The sequence below is a fragment of the Liolophura sinensis genome, chromosome 9 (genome assembly GCF_032854445.1).
Source record: "Liolophura sinensis isolate JHLJ2023 chromosome 9, CUHK_Ljap_v2, whole genome shotgun sequence".
Classification (NCBI taxonomy): domain Eukaryota; kingdom Metazoa; phylum Mollusca; class Polyplacophora; order Chitonida; family Chitonidae; genus Liolophura; species Liolophura sinensis.
In genome coordinates, this window is record NC_088303.1 from 31,186,621 (window position 1) to 31,202,731 (window position 16,111).

A 16,111-nucleotide genomic window follows, 5' to 3' on the forward strand; every position below is an offset into this window, starting at 1 on the left:
ATCCCAGGCTACCTCCCTGGAATCATCGATTTGCCAGCATGTATTCAAGTTACAACGTCAAAAAAATAACCGTAAAAATTACTTGCTGGTCAATTTTTAATTCCTGAAACCTTGCTCTCCATATGCAAGGCAATGTTTTCATCTTTCCAGCCTTACCAGTCTTTATATACCCCATGAACTCTCTAAAAGAAGCAGTTATGACGTTCTGAGATTTCGATTGTCTCCCGTCTATAAATCAATTATAACATTGTTCGCAAGTGAACAGATCTGCTAACATTTCTCACTTTCCCTTAACTGTATGACCCACAAAAGGAGATCTAGATTTCTCAGGTCATGTGTGTTAATAATACAAAGGACACAACTGATGTGTTAAAAACATTATCATACAATACTTTTTGTCCTACAGTGACCTTTGACAAAGGCCCTCCGTGTTTCTATATTTTTATTGTAACAGTTGATCTTTAAAATTTGTAATTTTCATGATCGAGTCTTGTAGATGATGAATTTATTCTACACCCGAAAAAGTTTAGAAGCACCAAGGTTTGCGGATTTAGTATAGCAGGATCCTCTAAACAACTTGGGTTCACCACGGAAGACAACAATAACAAAAAGGATATGGCAGAAACCGCGAAAGCACCCATGTGTATCTTATTTTTTAAAACTCTCTTGAATGGAATTAATTCCACTTAAATATTTGAATTCCAAGGTGAAATTTCGTCGACGATATTTGTATTGTTGGACTATAACTATGTCACAGGTAGTTTTTGTACTCTTAAGATCAGCTACTGACAAACTTCCCATGAAGTCCATTATGTCATGGACATTAATACATTTATTTATGTATTTGATTGGTATTTCACGCCGTACTAAAGAATATTTTACTTATAAAATTTCGGCCAGCATTATGGTGGGTGGAAACTGGAATTAAGACCAATGAATACATATAATAAACTATTCTGACCGTAAATGCAAGGTTTATAGCCGAAAAGAAAACTTGTGACGTTATCGGTGACAAATTAACACTATCACTATTGTCCATGACGCCCAGCTGAGAATTCCAATATTTGACTGCATTTAATTCTTGCGAAGAAAAGATTTTTCAAGTGAGTTAGAAGTTCTGGTACAATTAATGTATGATCTCGATGGTTTCAAGTTTTACGTTGTCTTTCTTTTTTTAACTTATTCAAAGGTAAGAGCGTGTAGGCCTAAGTACATTTATCATTGCTTGCGACATGTTTTCATGCAAGCATGGGTGTAAATACCATTGCGCCAGATACACGTTCAAGCAAAATATGTCCCATGCTGAGACAGTGATTGCCTTATATGAACTGAAATGCTACTGAAAAAGAATGTCATTGTTTACTGTGCCTGTTGGATGTACAGTAGTACGCTTAATAAACTAGACCTATATACACATATATACATCAACGCATGCCTACTTTTGTCTGCAAAACCTGGTACACCTGCGGATTATCGTGAGTTTCTCCCAGGTTCTGCCCGGTTCCCTCTCACCATAATGGTGACCTCCGTCGTATAAGTGAAATAGTCTTGAGTACGGCATGAAACTCCACTCAAATAAATAAATAAAATAACTAACCTGGTCGGGTCATGACAAAAACTTCAAAAATGGTACTTGTTACTGCCTCGCTTGACGCTCAGCACTGGAAGGCTAGAGCAAGCAAACAGGACTGGTTGGCCCAGCGTCAGTATAATGTGACTGGGTGGGGTGTCATGTCTGGTGTTTTCGGCATGATACATTAGTGGCGTCAGCACTTTGGCGGCATGGATTTGCCCTACCTAAAGATGACACAGTATATTTACATATACACTTATAATGATTCCTTGTCGTTATGTGACTGAATAATTGTTACCACATAAAACGTAAAGAATATACATGTACATACCCTTTACAGTATTCAATCGTTTATGTTTGTCAGTGGATCGTGCACTGCATCTGTATATGCATGATTTTGCGTCACATGCTGTACGCGAAAGCTGTTGACTGCTTCAGTTTGCATGATTCAAACCTAATTTCGTGTTTTATATACTTTCTTAGTTCTTTGGTGGTTTGTTTTATGCGTCGTTGTGGAGATTGCGTCCATTCCATCCATTTCGGTAAACGAATTTATGTCCATTTCGACGCATACTAGGTTAACAATTTAACAGTCATATGACGATAAGAAGTCATTCCGTGTGCGTATATATATACTGTCTGTATATTGCATATATATATATGCTGTGGCCCCCGGGAGAATCATGATAAAGACATAAGATATGACACCCTGTCCAGTCACATTATACAAAAGGGCCAACCTGACCTGTTTCATTGCTCTAAACTCTCAGTGCTGAGAGCCAAGCGAGGTAGCAATGAGTACCATTTACAAAGTCTTTAGAGGGACTCGACCTGGGTTTGACCCCGGGTCTCCCAACTCCGAGGCGTTGTAACTGCTGTGGTTAGTAATTAATCATTGTAGCCAAATTGGGAACTTGTAAACACTGATGTATGCATGTCACCAACACCAACCCCAAACTATATAGGTTTCACTTTGCACAGTTACAATTCTGGTTTGGCCTGGGAGGCTATACATGTAGGTTTCACTTTGCATAGTTACTATTCTGGTTTGGCCTGGGAGGCTATACATGTATGGTACCAGTGCCGAAAATGAGTTCCACGGAAAAGTCAGGAGCTGTCTAACCAAAGCGCGGAAATGTTGAACATTTTCTGTCACTCTAAGTGCATGCCCTTCCAGCACTAACTCACTGGCTGCAGAGTGGTCATAGCCTCTAAAGTTATCACCCCACAGGCTATAAACGCTGACCAGGCCTGCCCTACTTCTCGGGATCGGATAGTGAAGTTGTGGATCGTGGTTAGGTACAGAGGATTATGACAAGCGTGTGTGGCTGACTGGACAATGTCAGGGGTACGACGATAGGACAGGGGATGGTTTTAGACAGGCACGGGTGACCCCTGTCCATACCTGACATTCGGGAGAACCGCAAGTCATGGGACGGGTTGGGCACTGGATATAGGTACAGTGTTGAACGTGGTATTCCCTCACCCCACTCTCCCAACTTGCTAGCTACGCACCCTCGCCGTCCTCGCCATTTGTTCTGCGGTATTGCTAGACCTTGTACCTGTCTCACTGTCTAGTGCTTTTACGTGGAATGGAACAGCAAATTAAGTGACTTCGATTTCCACTCTCTGTTTGAGAGACCACGGTGTTATACTAACTTTACCCAAGAACTGAGAATTGAACTGAAATTTTCAAGGTAGGTTTGAGAAAACTTTTCACATAAAAGGTGTACATATGCCCCTATGATGTTTAGGTTTTTTTTTTACTGTGAAGATCGAGCAAGTTCTTGAAGTTCAGTCTTTTAACTTTGGCCATTCAACATTTTGCAATTGTATCACTTTCTGTTTCATTCTAGATAAGATCCATTGGGTGAGTCACAGCTTGCGAAAAAAAAAAAACGGATGCTTGTAATTCGAGGCCAGTTGTCCACATTTACCCAAGGTTTAGTGGTAAAAGTCACGTAAACCTACACTCCTTAAACCTGTCATACGGCGCTTGAGCATTAGCTGTAGATTTTGCCAATGTGTGCATTGTTGTGAATGTTTTTCTCATGTGAAACTTTGCCCTTGCTGTTTCCCTTTGATGTTTTTAAATATATGATGCTGTCCGAAATGAACATTTTTGTTAGCACCGTATGCATTGTACATTTCGATGAACTTTGATCGCCGTAAGTACCATAAGGTTTAAAAATCATACTGAATGATAAGCTACATGAAATTGAACTCTGAAAGGAAGACATAGTTTTAAGGAGAATGAAGATGTTTATGCCATTCTTGAGGAATATTTTATGTGTTTTGATATTCCCTGTCTTTTTCTATAGGCCTATATTTCAAACTGCCATCCAATTACTGAAAAAAAAAAACACGCCCCGACGAATAGCGTGAAAGTATACTCGTCTCAGTAGCACGAGTCAACGTTATACTGTACCTTAATTAATTGAGAAACTTTACCAAGCTGTAAACTTGTTAGAACTTGTTTGGGGTGATACTTACCGCGAGAGACAAGTCAGGGGATAATGGTCAGAGCCTCCGCCTTGAAGTCGGGAGACCCGGGATCAAACCCAGTTAGGGTCATGTCAAAAACTGTGACTCGCCCTGCCACAGGAACATACATGTATGACTGAACAGTTGTTAAGTACGACGTTAAACCCAAGCATACATAGATATAGACATACATAAGATCCAGGGACCTGCAAGGTTCAACTCTAGCTCAGCGTGCCTCTGAGCCAAGAGTTAAGGGTGTGTCACTTGGAATAGGAACGGAGAATACGAGTAAGGTCTGAGATGTTGATATTAAAGGACATGTACGATTTATTAAAAATCCCATACTACACTCAACATGTATACATAACTCGTACCTACTGTCTGCTTTGACACATACAGGGGCCTCCGTGGCTCAGTTGGTTAGCGCGCTAGAGCAGCGTAATGACCAAGAAGCAGTCGCTGTGAGTTCAAGCCCAGCTTATGCTGGCCTCCTCTCCTCTCCTCTGGGAAGGTCATGCAGCAACCTGCGGATGGTCGGTGGTTTCCCTCGGGCTCTGCCCGGTTTCCTCCCACCATAATGATGGCCGCCGTCGTACAAGTGAGATATTCTTAAGTACGGCGTAGAACACCAATCAAATAAATAAATAAATAAATAGACACATACATTAGCGGGTACAGAATTCTAATGCTATCACAGTGTAAACTCACGTGAATAATCTTTACAACTAGATTAAACTCCTCACCATGTATGCTGATCTTTTTGACAAACATGGTGGAGTGTCCAAATAAAAACAAGAAGCTGGTGTATCAGTCGACGGGCCTTACCTTGACTGACAGATAATGAAGAGCTTCGTATACCGGGTTTATGAATTTAGGGAATCCTATCTCTAAAGAAGTCAAGTGTGCTTGACAACAAGCCAGAAATTCCATGCTGACACGACATGTACAATGCTAGATACAAATCTTTAAAAACAGGGTTCAAGAAAGCATGAAACAAAGCTAGATAAAATTCGGTTTAAATTCTATACAAGTAATAGAATTTGTTTTATTTAGGAAGAAGGGTAGAAACAGACCTAACCAGCAACAAACATTTTTTATGACTCTTGGTTACTGTAAATCACCTTGTAATCAAGAATTCTCACTAGACCAATTGAGGTGCCATGTCAGAGCAATCGGAAACACGGTGTCGCGTCACTCGTACCCCACGTACATATATGGTGAAAGGACAAAGCAAGGTTCGGGTGACGTCAGTGAAAACAGCTGCGTATTCGGGTTAACTCAGGCCTCATTGGTTAAAACTGATAACATGAGCGCAATTTTTCTTTAAATGTAAATGCCTTTTGAAATTGAATCCAGGTGTGTTTATTCTCGTCAACAGTCGGACGAAAAGTGTCACGGCGTTATTGAAGATTTACAGTGATGTTTTGATGTTTCCAGCTGCGTCACTTCATACACATTGTTTATATCAAGTCATACACTCTGTAACACAGCCCAACACAATGCCTTGTATATAACTATTTATTTGATTGGTGTTTTACGCCGTACTCAAACATGTTTCACTTACACGATGGCGACCAGCATTATGGTGGGAGGAATCCTGACAGAGCTCAGGAGAAAACTACAACCTTCCGCAAATCGCTGGAAGGCCTTCCCACGCATTACTGTAAAGCAGGGACTGTAAAACGAATAGTATGGTTTTAAAGAACACGAAATATGGTTTGCCAAAAAAAAGAAATAATAAGAATTTGTTTTCGCATTTTTGAGGCTTTTTTTGTATTTCTTTATAATCCCTTTTTATTGCGTATTTTCCGTGAATAGGCGGAAATTACGTCACTGATAAACATCCTAAGGATGCGGGACCAGCTTAGCGCCCACAATTAAATTGAGGCTCTCACCCTAATGCTGTTTTGACAGTTATCGGCATTCACGTCACCAAAGCTAACTGATTTCCGGCCTGACCGCTGGGCCTTAAGAAAACTATAGTGAAAGGCCATTTTACGCCCCAAGAATAAAGCTTTTGTACATTATAGACAACGTATTAAGCAATAAAAATCAAGCATTTCATGTATCCTTTAACATGAGTAATGCCATGGGAATGTTGTTGAAATGTCGAATGATAAATGTAATTAGGGGGAAGTTTTTGCCACACAGACCTCTATAGTGCCTATTTTTCTTTTTGTCAGATGACCTCGGTCACGTGGTTTAAGCTGGTGACTGTAGCTGGGTTGCTCGTGGGGCAGATTCTTTGTAAGCGACAGTACATCGAGATGACCCACGAAATTCACGACCGAGTTGTTACCTACCCAGGCATGCCCAAGTTTAACTTCACTAACCTGGAAAGGGGAGACAAACGCGGCTTCTGGTGAGTTCTTGTGTCCCCCAAATATGGAAGATTGATGGATTGATTTGGTTGGTGTCAACGCCATCTTCCAGAACACTCAAGCCTTTTTCACTTGTATCACAGTGATATGGTTTACGGTTGAATGAGATTTGAAATTTTGACTTAAGTAGAAGATGGGTTCGTGATTCAGGGGCCAGAGTACTTGACAACTTAAAGTTGCAGCCGAAAATGCCAGAGCTGGATTCGAACTCGTGACCTCATCGGTCAAATTTCTGATAGCAAGGCTCCGGAACAAACAAATATATGCCGCGTAATAAACGCCATGCATACGTGTGTAGGAAGGATAGAGTGAGCTGACAGTTCATCAGTAGTAACCCCACAGTACTGCAAATAGAGTAGTCCAGAATGTTTTATGCAAGGATAAACAACATCGGGTGGCCTGCGTAATAACATCGCCTGCCCGGAATGCAAGAGAACCAGTCTGGAGTCCTCCCTTGTTCAAGCTTAACGAAGAGCATTGAATTTTTTCATTGCTAATATAGTAAAAATGGGTCATCTTCAATTCAAGAATTATGTATCCCCAAACGCTCGCTTGACTCTATTCTTTATCATCTCCTGCAGCTTGCAGCTTGATATAAAAAAATCACTTTAGACACAGTTTTTTTATGTTGCTGCTGAAAGTGAAGTAGCATGTTTATTGTGACTTTGGTAACCTCTAGGCAGATGGGTAGAAAGCGTTGGTAAAAAATTTCGGGCATGTGTAACAGACAAAATTTTAATTTTTTGTAACCAGATTAGAAAATTACAAAACAGAATTAGATAGTGTCCGACAGAAAAATCTCTGTGCCGCTATCATCCAATCAGTGCCACGGCAGCCTTCAATTCGTTGTTTAATTCGTTGTTCAATTGCGAATGTGTAAGCTTTAACCTTTGAACCGACGTAGAAGCGGATAAGTGAAGTACATGTGTTCTACGCGAAAGGGATGGATCGTTACATGTTTATATATGTGGTGTCTTCGCCAAGGCGTGCCACTGAGACAGCACTATAAATATATGGGTCTGCAGTTGAACCGACGTACTACGGGGAGATACGGTGGTGACAGGATGACAACAGATGTTAAATTATAAGACAGCAAGCAAAAGATATTCTCAAAATTACGCTTTCGAATTCAGCCGCCTTTGAAGGAAATAAGCTGTAAGTTTGGAAGTTTTATTCTGAACTAGCATTTGCCTTAGCAATAAATCTGTGTTGGCTAGGAGCTTACTGCTCATTCCTTGCAAAATTACGGCGTAAAACATCAATCAAATAAATAAATCATTCCTTCCAACAGAACTCTGTTTAGAATCGCCGCCACTGCAGGCGTGATTGTTTCATATAAAAGCTGTTGTTTCCTGTTCTGTTCTTCAGGGTAGAGTATAATAAATTCCAGTTGTCCGAGCATGCAGGGACCCACATTGACGCCCCCATACACTTCAATCAGCATGGTCGGTACCTACACGAGGTTCCTCTTGACAATCTCGTAGGACCAGGTGTCATTGTAGACATCACTCATCGAGCTAAAAGAGACCGGAGAGCCGAAGTCAACGTCGAAGACATTCTCCGATGGGAAGACACTCACGGGAAAATCCCTAAAGGATCATTTGTCATCATGAAATCTGGATGGTTTCGGAAGTATCCCGACACGACCCAAATCTTTGGGGTCGACGTTAATCGATTTCCGTCCACGGACTTCCGTTTTCCGGGAATTTCCCCTGCGGCTGCGCAGTGGCTGATTGACCACAGAGAGATCAATGGCGTTGGAGGCGACACACCTTCCCCAGATCGTGGAGGCGGGTCTCATATGCGAACACACCTAATCATCCTTGGCGCTAACAAAGTGATCCTTGAGAACGTTGCGAACTTGGACAAAGTTCCACCGTCTGGTGCTACAATATATGCACTGCCTATAAACTTGCACCGTGGCAGCGGTGGGCCTCTCCGGATCTTTGCTACCCTTAATGACGGCGAGGACTTTGACTACAGTGGTTCAGGGCGCTCTCTCCCACTTACTGGAGCAACCCTCTTTTGCGTGTTGTTCGTGAAATTAATGTACTGATTTAGAATTTTCAGTCCACTGAACTCATGCATGGATAGCCTTGGGTAATAAGCTACCTGTATCATGCAGGCATGCCTTCCACATAGGTTTTATGATTGTTTTCTTGCGGATTCATACTGTGTAATGGATGTTTCTACCGTTTCCGGTTGCCTGCAGACCAAGCATCCGAATGTGAAAGTGATTTCTTGCATATAGCTTCAAGAAAACCGATGTAAAACGTGAAGAAAAATGTATAAATATGCAAACGTTTATGTATTATTCTGTATAGATATATATCCCGTGCAAGTGGCCCAAAATAAGCCGAGTAAAACTGAACATCAAGCGGATACACAACAAAACACTCGAATTAGAGACATGGTGTTCCATGGATCATCATGTAAATTTTGTTATACAGCTTAAAATACCATCAATTCGGCCTTGTGTAACAGCTACAAAGTTAAGCTACTTTGTTTTATTGAGAAAAGCTCTTCAGCTCTTTTCCTGTGATCTCTGGGCTGAAAATATGTTAAAGGCATTACAATGTTTTCTAACCATTGTTTATACACCGGTATTGTCGTAGATTGTATATATATTCCTATACAGTAACGTTTGCCTTCTGTAATATTATACAGAAAGTACATCTAGTGAATCCACAAGTGTAATATACCGAACATTCACCAAGAGACCTACCTTAACTGTACGATTCTGGAAAATGAAGACAGGAATCAAGGATGTGATATATTTCCTTAGTCATATCCGGGAAAATGTATACCTTTGTGTTTAAAATTTAAATGAACACACGTCATCATGGCACAAGAATGTAGCTTGTTTGGTTCCGCAAAAGGCACGTTTTCTTGCATGGGATCAGGGGCTGGTATGTTTTCTGGTTGCAATAAACGTATATTGAAAAATATAAAAATGGGAGATATTGTCATTTTGTTCAACACTGAAGTCATCCGGTTTTATCGAGCTCCTTCTGGACAATGAATGCCGAAATCAGGTAAAAAATCACGTTAATCCAAAGCAAAGAAATCTTGATATCGTCATCCACGAAATTGAACTTTAGGACAAACTTAATGGAGTGGATGCACTGTACAGGGTTTCCATACTGATTAAATGGCTGAAGAAAGGGCTCTATACCCATCCATGGCTCTACAAAGGGTTGTAAGCGTCCATGACTGAACAAAGGGTTATATAAGCATCCATGACTGAGTGGTTGTATGAGCACCCATGACTGAACAAAGGGTTGTATAAGCACCCACGACTGAAAAAAGGGTTGTATAATCATCAATGACTGAATGATTGTATGAGCATCCATGGCTGTACAAAGGGTTGTATAAGTATCCATGACTGAAAAAAGGGTTGTATAATCATCAATGACTGAATGATTGTATACGATTCCATGGTTGAACAAAGAGTTGTATAAGCATCCGTGACTTAACAAAGGGCTGCATGGGCATCCATGACTGAACGATTGTATAAGAATCGATGACTTGCCTGGACAAAAGTTTGTATAAGTATTCCTGGGTCGAACATATAGGCGTTCATACCGGTTGTAAAATGTGTGTTTTCGCCTTTTTCGAATATTTGGCAACTGTGCCTATAATAAACCTTGCCGGTAATAGGACTACATGCATATATTGTCAGTAATAGGACTACATGTATATATTGTCGGTAATGGGACTACATGTATATGTTGTCGGCAATACGACTACATGTATATATTGTCAGTAATAGGACTACATGTATATATTGTCGGTAACACGACTACATGTATATATTGTCAGTAATAGGACTACATGTATATATTGTCGGTAATAGGATTACATGTATATCTTGTCAGTCTTAGGGCTACATGTATATATTGTCGGTAATAGGACTACATGTATATATTGTCGGTTATAGAACTACATGCATATATTGTCGGTAATATACTACATGTATATATTGCCGGTAAAAGGACTACATGTATATATTGTCCATTATTGGACTACATGCATATATTGTCGGTAATATACTACATGTATATATTGTCGATAATAGGACTACATGTATATACTGTCGTTAATAGGACTACATGTATATATTGTCGGAAATAGGACTACATGCATATATTGTCAGTAATATACTACATGCATATATTGTCGGTAATAGAACTACATGCATGTATTGTCGGTATTAGGACTCCATGTATATATTGTCGGTAATAGAATTACAGGTATATATTGTCGGTAATAGGATTACATGTATATATTGCCGCAACGTCTACTCAAAACTGAACGAAAGCATATTTTCAAACAAACTGCAACACCATTGATTTTCGAGCGCAAAGCAGAACACGTTCTATCACAGGTACGGCCGTGAAATGCACGTTTCCAATCACGGGTATGTATTGACCTCGATGTGTTATGTATGTTTGATCCTGGAGAACATTGCTTTTTCTTAAGTAGCACCGTGATGAATTGCGAGGTCTGCGTGACCATGGCAACCGGTGGAAAGAAGGCCCCACAAGAACCTACTTGGCAGTCTCTCCCTACTTCAGTTTACGCGCACTCTTATGTCTATGCTTTGGGTCAGAGTAACATTTACCAGGAATGTTGCCTCGACTTGACTTCCCTTGGAAGATATAAACATACATGCAGATCCCATTTTCGCAGGGTGGATATGATCAGCTCGGGCAGACACTTCTGCTATGGGTTACATACTCGTAGTTCTCACCGTGATCAAACTAAAAATGTTTTGTGATTCGTGTTAATTTGGTAAATGTTAACAAATCACTAATCTAGTATACTGAAGGTCACATTCCCGGCAACGCAACGGGTAAGTCCCAGGGCCTATCCTACAGCTCATTACAGGATGTAAACAGTTCATGGAGATCTCCAAGAGTACGCCTCAGCGTTTGCATGGTGAACGTAATGGTTTAAGAGGTAAACATCTACATGTATCTTTCTATCGATGTACATACATAAGTCTATCATCATCTTCACGATAACACGAAAGGCTTTCCAGAAGCCTTGCCAGGGTACTTCCAATTTATTTATTCATTTGATTGTTGTTAATACGCCATACTTAAACGTTGGGGTTGACTTTTATGGGCGGAGGAAACCGTAGTGCCTCGGACCTTTGGCAAGCTACTGAGCTTTTCTGGTCCAGTTGTATTGTTTCAAGTTATTTGTATATAATGTGATTTGAACACAGTATTCTGCTTAATCCTGGTCCGCTGCTGTCAAATACAGTTAGTTAGTCTTATGTAACGGTATACGTTATGACGATGTTATAGTGTTACATTGCTTCGCTGTGTTACTTATACGAAGGCGACCAGCATTATGGTAGGAAGAAACCGGCAGAGCCCGGGCAAAACCCTCGACCATTCGCAGATTGCTGGAGATGAAGCCAGCGTGAACTTGACTTGACCTCACAGCGATATCAATGGTGAGAAGTTTCTGGGTCCTTGTGCTGCAACAGCTGGCCAACCAGTTTCTGGGTCCTTGTGCTGCAACAGCTGGCCAACCAGTTTCTGGGTCCTTGTGCTGCAACAGCTGGCCAACCAGTTTCTGGGTCCTTGTGCTACAACAGCTGGCCAACCAGTTTCTGGGTCCTTGTGCTGCAACAGCTGGCCAACCAGTTTCTGGGTCCTTGTGCTGCAACAGCTGGCCAACCAGTTTCTGGGTCCTTGTGCTGCAACAGCTGGCCAACCAGTTTCTGGGTCCTTGTGCTACAACAGCTGGCCAACCAGTTTCTGGGTCCTTGTGCTGCAACAGCTGGCCAACCAGTTTCTGGGTCCTTGTGCTACAACAGCTGGCCAACCAGTTTCTGGGTCCTTGTGCTACAACAGCTGGCCAACCACCAGGCCACAGAGGCTCACCGGAGTGTTAGGACAGCAGATAATTAAGACGATCTGCTTACAGGAGAAAATCGTATTATTAACCCAACATTTTAGTAATTATTTTAAGGTCAGTGCAGAAAGCGTCAATTCTTAGAAAAAAATTCGCTGTATTTAGAAAGCATGATTTTTTGGAGTGAGTCACATCCCCTTGCTGTCTAGATGACAGGAGATGTTCAACAAACTTGAAATGTCAATCATGTAATTATGCGGTCTAAAACGTAACTTTAGTCCTCGCCGGGCGGACAGTTTAGACCTTTGACGGATGACCATTTATAATTCTCTTAGTTAACATTATATGCCCAGGAGGTTTATTTAGGAGTCAAACGCAACTCATTTTTGCCTTTAGCTGAACCAACTCAAAATCCTGAATTTCTTTCGACGGTGCGTCCCTTTAAAATATATATTACAGGGGTACTGCTCATTTTGCTGTCAAGCAAGATATAACTTTTATATAGACTTTACCCATGGTGTCAACCTTAGAATAAAGTTATTAATATTAATGAAGATAACTCAGACATGTAATTACTGACAGAGTAATATTTTATGTGTAAATAACTTATGTTCACATCGCAACAGTTTACAAAAATAGACATTTATTATCTAAAACGACAAATGTATGTTCACAGTAAGACAGTGGGTTGCCTACAGCCTATGTAGCGTAGACGGGATTATAAAAAAACTAGAAACCTAAACTGGGTGAGAAATTGTGAGGAGTTTCTAAATACATGTATAACGAAAACGCGTAACAAAACAGCGACTGGTACAATTAGCAAAACAAACAGGCGACAGGGTTCAGTTATAATTGATAACGAACAGACGCGAAGTCATATAATCAATATTATAAAAGATAATAGTATCATTCATACACCTTAAAATATTCTGTTGGTCAAGTAACAAAGAAATGTCTGTTCTAACTCAATTTCAATTCAAATCCACCATATAAAGACTATTTTCCCCTCAGTATTTTGTTCACTTCTGCAACAAATGACCGTTCTTTGGGCTAAAGTGCAACAAAGTGAAGCGAATTACATCGAGTGTCAAGGACAAATGGATGCAGGCCTTTGTTCTTATGGCTGAACATGAGACAGTCACGTGATAGAAGAGTTCCTTGACGAAGCTCTTAAGGATTGCTAATACAAAGTAACACGAAAAAGGTTACACAACCACAAAAGTGCGCATGCGTGGGTCATAAGATTTTCACCTTGAATGGATAACACATTTCTGAACAACCCCACCGTACCAACACGAAATGCACAGTTTCTGTAGCATCATTCATAACTCTGACAGCAAATCACACATACCGTGTAACGTTACGACATGATGACACGTTTTGTAACGCCATAGAGAAGGGTAATGGGTACTCACAACGCCTGTCTAGTTCACTATAGGTAGGGTACAACATAGGCTTTTAGCTGCCTGCATGAGTAACAGCTTTTAAAAAAAATCTGACAGAATGCTACATGCATTCCCAGCCAGTCACAGAAAAGGTAGGTTTCCACAAAGCTGGTCCTGCTTAACTCAAGCACACATAAAAACCAAAGTGAAGGTTTCTTACTGATTTTTAGGATTCAGCTCGTAAACGGACACATAACCCTTTCCCATCATAAGGTATTCTTATGATAGTTTGGTGCATAGCATCTTATCATCTGATATGGTGCATTGAAGATATACGACAATGCCACATTGAATATGTTCGCATTGAACGTGCTCGCAACAACGCATTAAAGCATATGTTAAACAATTCTACTCCTGTCTGTTCCAAATAAGACTGCAGCCGATCAGGGGTTTTCATGGATAGACTTGGAGGGTTAAGCGATCTAAAATTGACTTTTCTCGCAATGTGGTATGAAGGAAATGTGCACAGAGCAAGACTTAATGATAAAAATGATCATAATCACTAAAAAAAAAATCTTCTTTTAAGTTTAACAGAAAGTCTGTTATTAAAACGCTACACTGTGTCATACTGAACATGATATCCTGTTAGTCTTATAAAACCATTGCGTTGAATTTATATAATATGTGTCCTGTATTTAATAGAATAATGTGCTATTCTGAATACATTCTGGCATCAATCAGACATCAGAATTTCTGCGCATCACCGATTCATGTTCTAACTTTCTCTTGAACTGATCAGGATATCTACATTGAACTGTTTATTATTTACCTGACGAAACTCGATAGTTTCCACCACCAATAAACTTGAACACCCGCCTATTCAGGTGACTTATGCATTAGTATGGTGTAAAACACCAATCATGTAAATAAATACAATACACTTTGTTCGACACCACGTGCTATTCGTGCAAGTCAATGTTCACACATAAAATAAATGATCTGCAGAAAAGAAAAATGCACTATTTACATATGTTTCCTTTTCCAGAGTATACGCCTGGATCATTCAGAGGTTAGCTATACCGCTACTTGAAGCTTTTACTCACTATATCAGTAACTCTTGCACGGGCTCTACATGTAAGTTCTGTAAAACACTGCAATTAGACTTCATAGTAATTCAGCGTTTCGGTATGAGAGTTTCATACAAGTTCTTCAACTAGATTAAGCACTGCGCGGACTTCCGTACAATGTACGAGCTCTCAGTCCAGATCCCGTGGTGTTTGCAAGGCCTGGCACCCGTGCAATCTCTCTCTTTTTCTCTCTCCAGGCCTCATGGTTTTTGGAAGGCCTGACACCAGCAGTCTGTACAATCTCTCTCCAGAGCCCCTGATGTTTGGAAGGCCTGGCACCAGTGTTCTGTACAATCTCTCTCTCTAGAGCCCGTTGTTTTTGGACGGTCTGACACTAGCGTTCTGTACAATTTCTCTCTCCAGATCCCGTATTGTTTGGAAGGCCTACCACCCGCTTTCTGTACAAGTTTTCTCTCCAGAGCCCGTGGTGTTTAGAAGGCCTGATACCAGAGTTCTGTACAAGCATTCTCTCCAGATTCCGTAAGGATATATCCAGATCCTGCAATCTACTTTCACGTATTACATTGGTTCTACACGTAAGTTCTTTACATATTCTACATGCAGATTCGGTTTATGTTCTACATGTACATCCTGCTTTCGTCCAGCTTCCACACCGAGGTTCGGTACAGGTTTCTACAACCGGTTCCACGCAGGTTGTCTGCCTACATTTCGTAGAGATTATCCACACAGATTCTGTATAGGTTTTACATCCACTCCATACAAGTTCTCTATCTAGCTTCCGTCAGATTCTAAACCAAGGTCCCATACCCGTAAATTATCAATGGATTGCGCAGGTACACCCAGGTACAAATAAAAACGTTCATTACGATTTACTGCATCCAAATCGTTTTACACTGTCTATTTATGTTCGTCCATCAAGCTTTAGTTTCAGCTTTGAACATTCTTGGTGGCTATGAGACCACCACCAGCACATATGTACATGCAGTAAGGAGTCTTCTCTTAAGTGCGGCGCATTCTTATTTAAACCTAAAAACAATACTGAGAGATACTGAGAAATACCTTTTGTCTACCAGAATAATTAATTATTCGTGACAAATTTGACTTGACAAACATCGTTTGATGAATGTTACCTTAAAGCCAGGAACTTAGACAAGATAAAAATAAGGGAGATAACTCTTTCACTAAAACAGCCGAACAGAATAGGCATGGGTATTCTGGGTTTTTTGTTCACCACAAAAATACAAAGTACTCACGTTAGCACCACAATACAGTCGCGTAGAAAAATAAGCAGTCTTCGTCTTAATCTGCGAAGCGAGGTGCCAGAGGGTT

The 16,111-nt window shown here is 40.6% G+C and overlaps 1 protein-coding gene across 1 annotated transcript; it reads left to right on the forward strand.

The window, feature by feature from the left end:
• The first annotated feature begins 2,663 nt into the window (after positions 1-2,663).
• On the forward strand, positions 2,664-9,368 carry LOC135475463 (isatin hydrolase-like). Its single transcript, XM_064755372.1, has 3 exons — positions 2,664-3,270; positions 6,241-6,419; positions 7,807-9,368. Exons 2-3 carry the CDS (start codon positions 6,241-6,243, stop codon positions 8,492-8,494), a joined length of 867 nt encoding a protein of 288 aa, XP_064611442.1. The 5' UTR covers positions 2,664-3,270; the 3' UTR covers positions 8,495-9,368.
• Positions 9,369-16,111: the final 6,743 nt, after the last annotated feature.

Excerpts from the sequence above, each read along its gene's own strand:
- LOC135475463 (XM_064755372.1), top strand. The coding sequence starts at position 6,241 with ATGACCTCGGTCACGTGGTTTAAGCTGGTGACTGTAGCTGGGTTGCTC. Across the intron at positions 6,420-7,806 it reads GGAGACAAACGCGGCTTCTG|GGTAGAGTATAATAAATTCC; the intron begins GTGAGTTCTTGT and ends TCTGTTCTTCAG.